This window comes from Hippopotamus amphibius, chromosome 1 (assembly GCF_030028045.1).
Source record: "Hippopotamus amphibius kiboko isolate mHipAmp2 chromosome 1, mHipAmp2.hap2, whole genome shotgun sequence".
Taxonomy (NCBI): Eukaryota; Metazoa; Chordata; class Mammalia; order Artiodactyla; family Hippopotamidae; genus Hippopotamus; species Hippopotamus amphibius.
Genome location: NC_080186.1, coordinates 232,885,068 through 232,899,676, shown reverse-complemented (window position 1 = coordinate 232,899,676; position 14,609 = coordinate 232,885,068). Strand labels below are relative to the sequence as shown.

General features: G+C 37.5%; 1 protein-coding gene across 1 annotated transcript in view; it reads left to right on the top strand.

Moving 5' to 3' along the window:
* IL31RA (interleukin 31 receptor A) overlaps positions 1 to 14,609 on the top strand; it is a 56,478-nt gene that overhangs the window by 9,673 nt on the left and 32,196 nt on the right. Inside the window, 1 exon segment of the mRNA XM_057720641.1 lies at positions 751 to 920. Coding sequence (XP_057576624.1) covers positions 751 to 920 — 170 coding nt within the window.

Here is a 14,609-nt window from a genome sequence, read left to right as displayed (position 1 = left end):
GCTATACCACTCACTCGATTCCTACCAATATGTGTATTTGTTTTTATTAAGTTACAGCTTGTTAGGGTTTAAATTTTCTATCTAGGAAAATAATTTTGAGTTTTCTGAAAACAATATACACCAGTGGCAAAAAATTCAATTTGAAAAATATGAAGAATGTAAGAAATCACCCAAAATCCCACCATCAAAGGTAACAATTTTTAACATTTTGATGAAGACCTTTCTAGACACCTTTAAGGATAGTTAGGTAAATATATAAGTTTATATAAATGTAATCATTCTGTACATAATATGCATCCTGCTTTTTTCACCAGCAATAGAGAACAGCCATCTTTCCACATCAATAAATACAGTTGTATTAAAAATTATCATTTAAAATTTTATTTATATATCTACTGTAATTTATTTAACAAATCCTTTTTGATTTTTTTTTCTTTTATGAATAAGCTCTCAAGGTTAGAATCTGGGATTTTCAGGGGCCTATTCATTATTTCTTACCAATAGGAAATGTGTTGAATGTAGCTTTTGATGGATTTATAGGCTTCCAAGGGAGGTCTCCATGGTAACTTGGTAACATCTCTCCTAGAAGGTGAGGAAGGAATCTGGTGAGATGGACATCAAATTCTGGACTACGCAGTTCTCAAGGGAAACTCGGAGTGAAGCTACCAGATACATGCTTAATACATTGAATATGTTTATGTTTCTAAACTGCTGTACTAAACTCATGTTGAATCACTTTTTCCTTTGAAGCATTAATGGACGTGAACGTGATACTTGTAATTCTACAAGTGAAAGTGGTGCTTCATGCTCTTTTCATTCAAGAATAACAAAACCAGATGATTACACCATTCAAGTGGAAGCTCAAAATGAACATGGTATAATTAAATCTGATACAACACATTGGGATTTAGATACTGTCAGTAAGTGTCATTTGATATTCTTATACACATTTTTATTAAAAGATACCCTCTTTTTTTAAAAAAGAGATATCTGTGAACAGAAAAGTAGATTCAAACTCAAGAATATAGTAGGTGTATGTTATGGATATACAGAAAATTTGTCTTCTTACTGAAGAATGAAGAGAGAGGGAGGGAGAGAGGGACGGAGGAAGGAAGGAGGGAAGGAGGGAGAGAAGGAAGGAGGGAGGGAGGGAGGGAGGGAAGGAAGGAAGGAAGGAAGGAAGGAAGGAAGGAAGGAAGGAAGGAAGGAAGGAAGGAAGGAACTGACCAAATGGAAAAGAACAAAAGGAATGAGAAGAGATTTTGCTGGTCCCTGATTTCCTCTTGCAATTTGTACCATAAATTATATTAGAAGAAACAGAGTGTTTCTCCCTCAAAACATTATTGCTCATGTAGAAGAGAGTAAAACTCTTATTTTAAAAAATGTCTCACTAACTCTTACCTTTTAAATTCTTGTTCAAAAACTCATTTTCACTATTTAATTTTTAAATAATAGCTTTTGTGAGATATAATTCACATGCCTTAAGATTCACTTTTTAAAAATGACTATTCATGGGTTTTAAAATTCGTATTCACAAAGTTATACAAACATCACCAGTATCTGGTACCAAAACCTTTTCATCACCTCCCAAAGAAACTTCATACCAATTAACAGTGCCCCAATTCCTTATTTCCACCTACCCCAATCTCTGGCAACCAGTAATCTATTTTCTGGCTTTATGGATATACTTATTTTTGACAATTTATATAAATGTAATGATACAATATGTCACCTTTGTATCTTTTCTTTCACTTAGCATAATGTTTTCAAGGTTCAATCCATCTTGTAGCATTTATTCCTTTTTATAGCTGAGTAATAATCCACCATAGGGACAGATCACATTCTATTCAGCCATAGACCAGTTGATGGACATTTGGGTTGTTTCCACTTTTTGGTTATTATGAATGCAGCTATTATGAGTATTTGTGTACAAATTTTATGTGGATATATGCTTCAATTCTCTTAGATATATACCTAGTAAAATTGCTGGGTCATATGATAACTCTATCTTTAGCTTTCTGAGGAACTGCCAAACTTTACCAAAGTGGCTATACTATTTTACATTCCCATCAGCAATTTATAAAGCTTCCAGCTTCTCCATATCCTCGCCAACACTAGTTATTGTCCATCTTTTTGATTATAGCCATCCTGGTGGGTATAAAGTCATCCCTCATTGTTCTGATTTGCATTTACCTAATTGAACATCTTTTCATTTCCTAATTGGCCATTTGTGTATCTTTTTTGGAGAAATGTTAATCCAAAGCCTTTGCCCATTTTAAAGTTGTGGTGTCTTTTTATTGTTGAGTTTTAAGAGATTTTTGTTTGTTTTTGTTTGCTTGTTTGTTTTTGACCATGCCATGTGACTTGTGGGATCTTAGTTCCTCTACCAGGAATCTAACCTGTGCCTGCTGCAGTGGAAGAGCAGAGTCTTTTTATTTTTTTTATTTTTTTTTATTTTTTTATTTTTTATTTTTTATTTATTTATTTATTTATTTATTTTTTGGGGGGGTACACCAGGTTCAATCATCCGTTTTTATACACATATCCCCATCTTCCCTCCCTTCCTTGACGCCCCCCCCCAAGCCCCCCCCACCCTCCCCGCCCCAGTCCTCAAAGGCATCTTCCATCCTCGAGTTGGACTCCCTTTGTTATACAGCAACTTCCCACTGACTATTTTACAGTTGGTAGTATATATATGTCTGTGTTACTCTCTCGCTTCGTCTCAGTTTCCCCTTCACCCCCCGCCCCCTCCCATACCTCGAGTTCTCCAGTCCATTCTCTGTATCTGCATCCTTGTTCTGGTCACTGAGTCCAACAGTACCATTTTTAGATTCCGTATATGTGAGTTAGCATACAATATTTGTCCTTCTCTTTCTGACTTACTTCACTCTGTATGACAGACTGTAGTTCTATCCACCTCATTACATATAGCTCCATCTCATCCCTTTTTATAGCTGAGTAATATTCCATTGTATATATATGCCACATCTTCTGTATCCATTCATTTGTTGATGGGCATTTCGGTTGCTTCCATCTCCTGGCTATTGTAAATAGTGCTGCAATAAACATTATGGTACAAGTTTCTTTTGGGATTATGGTTTTCTTTGGGTATATGCCCAGGAGTGGGATTACTGGATCATATGGTAGTTCTATTTGTAGTTTTTTAAGGAACCTCCAAATTGTTTTCCATAGTGGCTGTACCAATTTACAGTCCCACCAATAGTGCAGGAGAGTTCCTTTTTCTCCACACCCTCTCCAACATTTGTTGTTTCCAGACTTTGTGATGATGGCCATTCTGACTGGTGTGAGGTGATACCTCATTGTGGCTTTGACTTGCATTTCTCTGATGATTAGTGATGTGGAGCATCTTTTCATGTGTTTGTTGGCCATCTGTATGTCTTCTTTGGAGAAATGTCTATTTAGGTCTTCTGCCCATTTGTGGATTGGGTTATTTGCTTTTTTGGTATTAAGCTTCATGAGCTGCTTGTATATTTTGGAGGTTAATCCTTTGTCCGTTGTTTCATAGGCAATTATTTTTTCCCACTCTGAGGGTTGCCTTTTAGTCTTGTTTATGGTTTCTTTTGCTGTGCAAAAGCTTTTAAGTTTCATGAGGTCCCATTCATTTATTCTTGATTTTATTTCCATGATTCTAGGAGGTGGGTCAAAAAGGATGGCGCTTTGATGGATGTCATAGAGTGTTCTGCCTATGTTTTCCTCTAGGAGTTTGATAGTGTCTGGCCTTACATGCAGGTCTTTAATCCATTTGGAGTTTACTTTTGTGTATGGTGTTAGGAAGTGTTCTAATTTCATTCTTTTGCATGTTGCTGCCCAGTTCTCCCAGCACCACTTATGGAAGAGGCTGTCTTTTTTCCATTGTATATTCTTGCCTCCTTTGTCAAAGATAAGGTGCCCATATGTGTTTGGGCTTACTTCTGAGTTCTCTATTCTATTCCATTGATCTTCCTTTCTATTTTTGTGCCAGTACCATACTGTCTTGATCACTATGGCCTTGTAGTATAGTTTGAAGTCAGGAAGCCTGATTCCACCAACTCCATTTTTCCTTCTCAAGATTGCTTTGGCTATTCGGGGTCTTTTGCGTTTCCATACAAATCGTAAGATTTCTTGCTCTAGTTCTGTGAAAAATGCCATTGGTAATTTGATCGGGATTGCATTGAATCTGTAAATTGCTTTGGGTAGTACAGACATTTTCACGATGTTGATTCTTCCAATCCAGGAACATGGTATGTCCCTCCATCTGTTTGTGTCGTCTTTGATTTCTTTCATCAATGTCTTAAAGTTTTCTGCATACAGATCTTTTGCCTCCTTAGGCAGGTTTATTCCTAGGTATTTGATTCTTTTGGTTGCAATGGTGAATGGGAGAGTTTCCTTAATTTCTCTTTCTGCTCTTCCGTTGTTAGTGTATAGGAATGCAAGAGATTTCTGTGCATTAATTTTGTATCCTGCTACTTTACTAAACTCATCAATTAGTGCTAGCAGTTTTCTGGTAGAGTCTTTAGGGTTTTCTATATATAATATCATGTCATCTGCAAAGAGTGACAATTTTACTTCTTCTTTTCCAATTTGGATTCCTTTTATTTCTTTTTCTTCTCTGATTGCTGTGGCTAAAACTTCCAAAACTATGTTGAATAATAGTGGTGAGAGTGGACACCCTTGTCTTGTTCCTGTTTTTAGGGGGAATTCTTCCAGTTTTTCTCCATTGAGAACAATGTTTGCTTTTGGTTTTGCATATATGGCTTTTATGATGTTGAGGTAATTTCCTTCTATGCCCATTTTCTGGAGAGCTTTTATCATAAATGGATGTTGAACTTTGTCAAAAGCTTTTTCTGCATCTATTGAGATGATCATATGGTTTTTATCCTTCAATTTGTTGATATGATGTATCACATTGATTGATTTGCGTATATTGAAGAATCCTTGCATCCCAGGGATAAACCCCACTTGATCATGGTGTATGATTTTTTTAATGCGCTGTTGCAGTCTGTTAGCTAGTATTTTGTTGAGGATTTTTGCATCTATATTCATCAGTGATATTGGTCTATAGTTTTCTTTTTTTGTGACATCTCTGCCTGGTTTTGGTATCAGGGTGATGGTAGCCTCGTAGAATGAGTTTGGGAGTGCTCCGCCTTCTGCAATATTTTGGAAGAGTTTGAGAAGGATAGGTGTTAACTCTTCTCGAAATGTTTGATAGAATTCGCCTGTGAATCCATCTGGTCCTGGGCTTTTGTGTGTTGGGAGATTTTTAATCACTGCCTCAATTTCCGTACTTGTGATTGGTCTGTTCATGGTTTCTATTTCTTCCTGGTTCAGTCTTGGAAGATTGTATTTTTCTAAGAATGTATCCATTTCTTCCAGGTTATCCAATTGATTGGCATATAGTTGCTTGTAGTAGTCTCTCATGATGTTTTGTATTTCTGAGGTGTCCGTTGTTACTTCTCCTTTTTCATTTCTAATTCTGTTGATTTGCATCTTCTCCCTTTTTTTCTTGATGAGTCTGGCTAATGGTTTATCAATTTTGTTAATCTTCTCAAAGAACCAGCTTTTAGTTTTATTTATTTTTCTTATGGTTTCTTTCCTTTCTTTTTCATTTATTTCTGCTCTGATCTTTATGATTTCTTCCCTTCTGCTCACTTTAGGGTTTCCTTGTTCTTCTTTCTCTAGTTGTTTTAGGTGTAAGGTTAGGTTGTTTATTCGATCATTTTCTTGTTTCTTAAGGTAGGACTGTATTGCTATAAACTTCCCCCTTAGAACTGCTTTTGCTGCATCCCATAGGTTTTGGGTTGTTGTGTTTTCGTTGTCATTTGTTTCTAGATATTTTTTGATTTCCTCTTTGATTTCTTTAGTGATTCCTTGGTTGTTTAGGAGTGAATTGTTTAGCCTCCATGTGTTTGTCTTTTTTGCAGTTTTTTTCCTGTAATTGATATCTAGTCTCATGGCGTTGTGGTCTGAGAAGATGCTTGATATGATTTCAATTTTCTTGAATTTGCTGAGGTTTGATTTGTGACCCAAGATGTGATCTATCCTGGAAAATGTTCCGTGTGCACTTGAGAAGAACGTGTAGTCTGTCGTTTTTGGATGGAATGTCCTATAAATATCAATGAAGTCGAGATGGTCTAATGTGTCATTTAAAGCTTGTGTGTCTTTATTGATTTTCTGTTTGGATGATCTGTCCATTGATGTAAGTGGGGTGTTCAAGTCTCCCACTATTATTGTGTTCCTGTCGATGTCCCCTTTTATAGCTGTTAGCATTTGCCTTATGTATTGAGGTGCTCCTATATTGGGGGCATAGATATTTACCATTGTGATATGTTCTTCTTGGATGGATCCCTTGATCATTATGTAGTGTCCTTCCTTGTCTCTTTTAATAGTCTTTACTTTCAAGTCTAATTTGTCTGATATGAGTATTGCTACTCCAGCTTTCTTTTGACTTCCATTTGCATGGAATATCTTTTTCCATCCCTTAACTTTCAGTCTATATGTATCCCTTGGTCTGAAGTGGGTTTCTTGTAGGCAGCATATAGAAGGGTCTTGTTTTTGTATCCATTCAGCCAGTCTGTGTCTTTTGGTTGGAGCATTTAATCCATTTACATTTAAGGTGATTATTGACATGTGTGTTCCAATTACCATTTTCTGAATTGTTTTGAGTTTGTATTTGTAGGTGTTTTCCTTTTCTTGTGTTTCCTACTTAGAGAAGTTCCTTTAGCAGTTGTTGTAAGGCTGGTTTGGTGGTGCTGAATTCTCTTAAGTTTTGCTTGTCTGGAAAGCTTTTGATTTCTCCCTCAAATCTGAATGAGATTCTTGCTGGGTAGAGTATTCTTGGCTGTAGGTTTCTCTCTTTCAGGACTTTCAGGATATCCTGCCATTCCCTTCTGGCCTGCAGAGTTTCCGTGGAAAGGTCAGCTGTTATCCTGATGGGTTTTCCCTTATATGTTGTTTGTTGCTTTTCTCTTGCTGCTTTTAATATTTTTTCTTTGTGTTTAGTTGTCGTTAGTTTGATTAATATGTGTCTCGGTGTATTTCTCCTTGGGTTTATTCTGTATGGGACTCTCTGTGCTTCTTGGACTTGGTGAATTATTTCCTTTCCCATGTTGGGGAAGTTTTCCACTATAACCTCTTCAAATATTTTCTCAGACCCTTTCTTGTTTTCTTCTTCTTCTGGGATGCCTATAATTCGAATGTTGGTATGCTTAATGTTATCAGTGAGGTCTCTGAGACTGTCTTCTAATCTTTTTATTATTTTTTCTTTTTCCTGCTCTGTGGAGTTATTTCCCCCATTCTATCTTCCAACTCACTTATTCGTTCTTCTGCCTCAGTCATTCTGCTGGTTATAGCATCTAGAGTATTTTTAATTTCAGTTATTTTGTTGTCCATTGCTGTTTGTTTTTCTGAGTTCTTATGAACTGTTTCTTGTACTTTCTCTATTTTGTTATCGAGATTTTGTATCATTTTTACTATCATTACTCTAAATTCCTTTTCAGGCATTTTTCCTATTTCCTCCTCATTTATTTGGTCTTGTGGGTTTTTTTCTTGCTCCTTTGCCTGCATGGTGTTTCTTTGTTTCCTCATGGTTGTCCAGACTTTTGGGGTTGCTTGTCCTTGGGTTTTTTTGCGTTATTCTGTGACCAGCAGAGGTTACTTTATTGTTCGTCTGTAAGCGTCGGTGTGTGGGGAGGGAGAGGGTACAACAGTGGCTCCTTCTCCTGGGAGGGAGTGAGCAGTGGCGCACTGATGTCTCAGTCAGGCTTGGAGGTGCCTGTTGCAGAGGGCGCCGGTGGCTCAGGCGTAAACAGAAAGTCTTAGAGTTGGGCCTCTCTCGGGGGTTTTTTTCTTTTCTTTCTTTTTTTTTTTTTTTCTCTCGGCAGCCTCCCTGCTGCTGGCGTTGCAAGGGGTTTTAATCTAGCCCCACCCGAGTGCCTGAGGGTACTTGTTATCCCTGAGCGCCTTAGGTGGCCCGCAGGGCGTCTCTCCACTGCCTGTTGCAGAGGCGCGGAAAGAGAGAGAGAGGCTATGCGCGTGGCTCCTCCCAGCCGCCAGTGAGCCTGCAGCCTCCAGCCGCCATCATGGCCGGGCAGCTCTCAGGAACGGGCACTCCTCTCCGCGGGCCTCCTCCCTCCTGTCCTCTCGGTCCGGCAACAATGTTTCCCACACTGAACCAGCTCTCCTGCTCCCACGCTCCCGCTCCTGGACCCTCCGTTCAGCCGCGGATCGATGTCTTGGTCCGGGAACGCTGAGTTGCGCTGCAGACCCTCCGAATGTTTCTCACTCCCTCCCGTCTGCCACAGCTCCGCCGCTTCACCCTCTTTGAGCCCTCGTAGATGCCTCCCTACCGGCTATGTCGGGCTCCCCGCAGTCCCATCCGGTGTCCGAGGCCGTCTGCTGGTGTTCAGCTGGTTCTCTGTGAGAATTACTGCGTCCTTCCGTGCATTCCCAATGCATCTGTGGGGAGGGATGCACTCCACGTCTCTCTACTTCGCCGCCATCTTTTCCAGGCCAAGAGCAGAGTCTTAACCACTGAACCACCAGGGAAGTCCAAAAGTACAATATATTCTGGGTACCAGCTCCTTATAAGATATGTCTTGCAAATATTTTCTCCCTTTCTGTGGATTATGTTTTCAGTTTCTTAATAGTGTCCTTTGAGGAAGGGAGGGAATATGGGGATATGTGTATAAAAATGGATGATTGAACTTGGTGTACCCCCCCCCCCCAAAATAGTGTCCTTTGAAACTGAAAAATATTAATTTTGATGAATTTATTATCAACTTATCTATTTTTTCTTTTATTGCTTATACTCAAGAGTCAGAACTAATAAACCACTGCCAAACCCGATGTCACAAAGATCTACTACTCTAATTTCTTCTAAGACCTTTATAGTTTTAACACTTACATTTAGTTCTATGATCCATCCTAAGTTAATTTTTATATATGGTATGAGGTAGGAGTCAAACTTTATTCTTTTGAGTGGGAGTATCCCATTGTCCCAGCACCATTTGTTGAAAGATGATTCTTTCTCCCACTGAATTGTCTTGGCATTCTTGTCAATATGAATTTGCCATAAATATAAGGTTTTTCCCTCTGGACTCTCTATTCTATTCCATTGATCTATATTTCTATCTTTATGCCAGTATCACACTATATTGATTACTGTAACTTTACAGTAAGTTCTGAGGTTGGGAAAGTGAGTCCTTTAATTTTGTTCTTTTTCAAGGTTGTTTTGGCTGTTGAGTCCCTTCTATTTCCATATGAATTTTAGGATCAGCTTGTCAAGCTGAAGAGAAGCCAACTGGGATTTTGATAGGGATAGTACTATTACTAATATAAAAATCTTCCAATCCATGAACATTGGATACCTTTCGACTTATTTGGGGCTTTTTAAATTTCTTTTAGTAATATTTTGTGGTTGTCAGGGTACAAGTCTTACATTAGATTTATTCTCAAGTATTTTATTCTTTTTGATGCTACTGTAAATGGAATTGCTTTTTTTTTCTGATCTATATTTCTGTTTTTGTGCCAGTACCATACTGTCTTGATCACTGTAGCCTTGTAGTATAGTTTGAAGTCAGGGAGCCTGATTCCACCAGCTCCATCTATCCTTCTCAAGATTTGGCTATTTGGGGGTCTTTTGTGTTTCCACACAAGTCATAAAATTTCTTGTTCTACTTGTGTGAAAAATGCCATTGGTAATTTGATAGGGATAGCATTCAATCTGTAAATTGCTTTGGATAGTATAGTCATTTTCACAATGTTCATTCTTCCAATCCAAGAACATGGTATGTCCCTCCATCTGTTTGTATCGTCTTTGATTTCTTTCATCAGTATCTTATAGTTTTCTGCATACAGGTCTTTTGCCTCCTTAGGCAGGTTTATTCCTAGGTATTTTATTCTTTTTGTTGCGGTGGTGAATGGGAGTGATTCCTTAATTTCTCTTTCTACTCTTCCGTTGTTAGTGTATAGGAATGCAAAAGATTTCTGTGCATTAATTTTGTATCTTGCTACTTTACTAAATTCATCGATTAGTGCTAGCAGTTTTCTGGGAGAGTCTTTAGGGTTTTCTATGTATAATATCATGTCACCTGCAAAGAGTGACAATTTTACTTCTTCTTTTCCAATTTGGATTCCTTTTATTTCATTTTCTTCTCTGATTACTGTGGCTAACACTTCCAAAACTATGTTGAATAATAATGGTGAGAGTGGACACTCTTGTCTTTTTCCTGTTCTTAGAGGGAATCCTTTCAGTTTTTCACCACTTAGAACAATGTTGGCTGTTGGTTTGTCATATATGGCTTTTATTATGTTGAGGTAACTTCCTTCTATGCCCATTTTCTGGAGAGATTTTCTCATAAATGGATGTTGAATTTTGTCAAAAGCCTTTTCTGCATCTATTGAGATGATCATATGGTTTTTATCCTTCAATTTGTTGATATGATGTATCACATTGATTGATTTGCATGTAATGAAGAATCCTGCATTCCAGGGATAAACCCCACTTGATCATGTTGTATGATCTTTTTAATGTGCTGTTGGAGTCTGTTTGCTGGTATTTGGCTGAGGATTTTTGCATCTATATTCATCAGTGCTATTGGCCTATAATTTTCTTTTTTTGTGATATCTTTGTCTGGTTTTGGTATCAGGGTGATGGTGGCCTCATAGAATGAGTTTGGGAGTGTTCCTCCTTCTGCTATATTTTGGAAGAGTTTGAGAAGGATAGGTGTTAGCTCTTCTCGAAATGTTTGATAGAATTCGCCTGTGAATCCATCTGGTCCTGGGCTGTTGTTTGTTGGGAGATTTTTAATCACAGTCTCAATTTCCATACTTGTGATTGGTCTGTTCATATTGTCTATTTCTTCTTGGTTCAGTCTTGGAAGATTGTACTTTTCTAAGAATTTATCCATTCCTTCCAGGTTATCCAATTTATTGGCATATAGTTGCTTGTAGTAGTCTCTCATTATCTTTCGTCTTTCTGCAGTGTCAGTTGTTACTTCTTTTTCATTTCTATTTCTGTTGTTTTGTGTCTTCTCCCTTTTTTTCCTGATGAGTCTGGCTAATGGTTTATCAATTTTGTTTATCTTCTCAAAGAACCAGCTTTTAGTTTCATTGATCTTTGCTATTGTTTCCTTCGTTTCTTTTTCATTTATTTCTGATCTCATCTTTATGATTTCTTTCCTTCTACTCAATTTGGATATTTTTTGTTCTTTCTCTAATTGTTTTAGGTGTAAGGTTAGGTTGTTTATTTGAGATTTTTCTTGTTTGTTGAGGTAGGATTATATTGCTATAAACTTCCCTCTTAGAACTGCTTTTGCTACATCCCATAGGTTTTGGGTCATCATGTTTTCATTGTCATTCGTTTCTAGGTATTCTTGGTTGTTTAATAACGTTTTGTTTAGCCTCCATATGTTTGTATTTTTTACAGTTTTTTTTCCCTGTAATTGATATCTAGTCTTGTGGTGTTGTGGTCAGAGAAGATGCTTGATATGATTTCAATTTTCTTGAAATTACCAAAGCTTGATTTGTGACCCAAGATGTGATCTATCCTGAAAAATGTTCCGTGTGCACTTGAGAAGAAAGTGTATTCTGTCGTTTTTGGATGGAATGTCCTATAAATATCAGTTATGTTGAGATGGTCTAATGTGTCATTTAAAGGTTGTGTGTCCTTATTTATTTTCTGTTTGGATGATCTCTCCATTGGTGTAAGTGGGGTGTTCAAGTCTCCTACTATTCTTGTGTTACTGTCGATCTCCCCTTTTATGGCTGTTAGCATTTGCCTTATGTATTGAGGTGCTCCTATGTTGGGGGCATAGATATTTACCATTGTTATATCTTCTTCTTGGATTGATCCCTTGATCATTATGTGGTGTCCTTCCTTGTCTCTTGCAATAGTTGTTACTTTAAAGGCTAATTTGTCTGATATGAGTATTGCTACTCCAGCTTTCTTTTGACTTCCATTTGCATGGAATATCTTTTTCCATCCCTTTACTTTCAGTCTGTATGTGTCCCTTGGTCTGAAGTGGGTGACAGCATATATAAAAGTCTTATTTTTGTATCCATTCAACCAGTCTGTGTGTTTTGGTTGAAGCATTTAATCCATTTACATTTAAGGTAATTATTGACATGTCTGTTCGTATTACCACTTTCTTAATTGTTTTGAGTTTTTTTTTTTTTTTTTGTAGGTCTTTTCCTTCCCTTGTGTTTCCTGCCTAGAGAAGTTCCTTAAGCAATTGTTGTAAGGCTGGTTTGGTAGTGCTGAATTCTCCTAACTTTTGCTTGTCTGTAAAGCTTTTGAATTCTCCATTGAATCTGAATGAGATTCTTGCTGGGTAGAGTATTGTTGACTGTAGATTTTTCTCTTTCAAGACATTCAGTATATCCTGCCACTTCCTTCTGGCCTGCAGAGTTTCTGCAGAAAGGTCAGCTGTTATCTTTATGGGTTTTCCCTTATATGTTATTTGTTGCTTTTCTCTTGCAGCTCTTAAAATCTTTTCTTTGTGTTTAATTTTCATTAGTTTGATTAATGTGTGCCTCAATGTGTTTCTCCTTAGGTTTATTCTGTATGGGACTCTCTGTGCTTCTTGGACTTGGTTAATTATTTCCTTTCCCATGTTGGGGAAGTTTTCCACTATAACCTCTTATATATTTTCTCAAACTCTTTCTTTGTTTTTCTTCTTCTAGGACACCTATGATTCGAATGTTAGTGCACTTAATGTTGTCAGCAAGCTCTCTGAGGTTGTCTTCCATTCCTTTTATTCTTTTTTCTTTTTCCTGCTCTGTGGCAGTTATTCCCACCATTCTATCTTCCAACTCACTTACTTATTCTTCTGCCTCAGTTATCCTGCTGTTTATACCATCTAGAGTATTTTTAATTTCAGTTATTGTGTTGTTCATTACTGTTTGTTTGCTCTTTAGTTCTTCTAGATCCTTATTAAATGTTACTTGTATTTTCTCTATTTTGTTATTGAGATTTTGTATCATCTTTACTATCATTACTCTGAATTCTGTTTCAGGCAAGTTGCCTATTTCCTCTTCATTTATTTGGTCTTGTGGGGTTTTATCTTGCTCCTTTGCCAGCCACATGTTTCTTTATTTTCTCATTTTGTCTAATGTATAGTATTTTCTGTCTCCTTTCCCTATTCTCCCTAGTAGTAATTCCTCTTGTTTCTGTTCTCTGCTCCCTGTGGTGGGGTTGGTCCAGTGTCTTGAGTAGGCTCCCTGATGGGAGGGTCTGGTGCCTGCTTTCTGGTATGTGGCTGTGTCTTTTCCCTCTGATGAGCAGGGCCATGTCAGGTTGTGTGTTTTCAGGTATCTGTGAGCTTAATATGGCTTTAGGTAGTCTGTGTGCTGATGGGTGGTTTTGTGTTCCTGTCTTGTTTGTAGTTTGGGGTGAGGTATCCAGCACTTGCAGTTGTAGGCAGTTGGGTGAAGCCAGGTCTTAGACTCTGATAGAGGCCTCCATGGGAGTTCTCTGCAGTTAATCTTTCCTGTGGCTGAGGACTCTCTAGTGGTCTAGTGTCCTGGACTCAGTGCTCCCTCCCCAGAGCCTCTGACTTGACTTCTATTCGAGGAATCCAGACTCCAAAGGTCACTTGTCCTGGCAGTAAAGGGGATTAGAAAAGACTATCCAAGCCCCAGACTAATGGTAAAAGGTTAAGTCACAGAAACAAATACTGAATCAAGGAAACATGTACATGCACAAGAAACAAAAAAACAGAACCCAGTAGAACATAAAGCAGTAGAACAACTTGACAGAAGAACCCCAGAATGTAATCAGATGATTAAAGAGAAAAACAACAAAAATTCCAAAAAAAAAAAAAAACAAACCAAACCAAAAAAAAAAAAAAAAAAAATCAGGGAAATTGTGAAAAGGAGAACCAAATATAACAGGGACCTAATAGAAACAGGGAGCAAATATAACAAGGAGCAAGAGAACAACCAGATAGACTGAAGATCACCAAAATGAAATCAAACAATTATAATTAGAACGAAGATAAGGACAAAACCTAACAACAAAAACCAAAGCAGTGTGTCATCTGAAGAATAAATCAAGGAAATAGAGCAGACCAATAATGTTGATTAAAAGTATAATAAGATAAAATAAAATTAAAAGGGATAGACCACAAAGCAACAGAACAGTGTAGTATGACTGGAAATATAAAAATAAAAATAAAATAGAAATGTACTTTAGATAAAGAAGAAAATAATATAAGGGAGATAAACTCAGCACTACAAAAATCAAGCTAGAAATAGGAATATATAAAAAGGCTAAAAATAAAAATAAAATTAATATATAGAATAAAATATATGTTATAAAAAGTGAAGATCCCTTAGGACTAAGATCGTAATTAAAAAAAAAAAAAGCTATGGATCAGATCAGAATGGATCAGATGAATAGAATTAATAATAATAATTCTGTTTCCTTGGGGTCTTAGCTGTAAGTGTCCTTGTACACACCTTGAACCTCAGGCCACCTTCGCCTCCCCAAGAGGCCCTCTTCTGCCTCTCAGTTGGACTCTAGACCTGCTATGGGCCTTATGGGGTCCACTTAGGCTCTGATCTGGCCCAATTCCTGTGTGTGCTTGCTCCCACAGTCCACAGCTGACAGA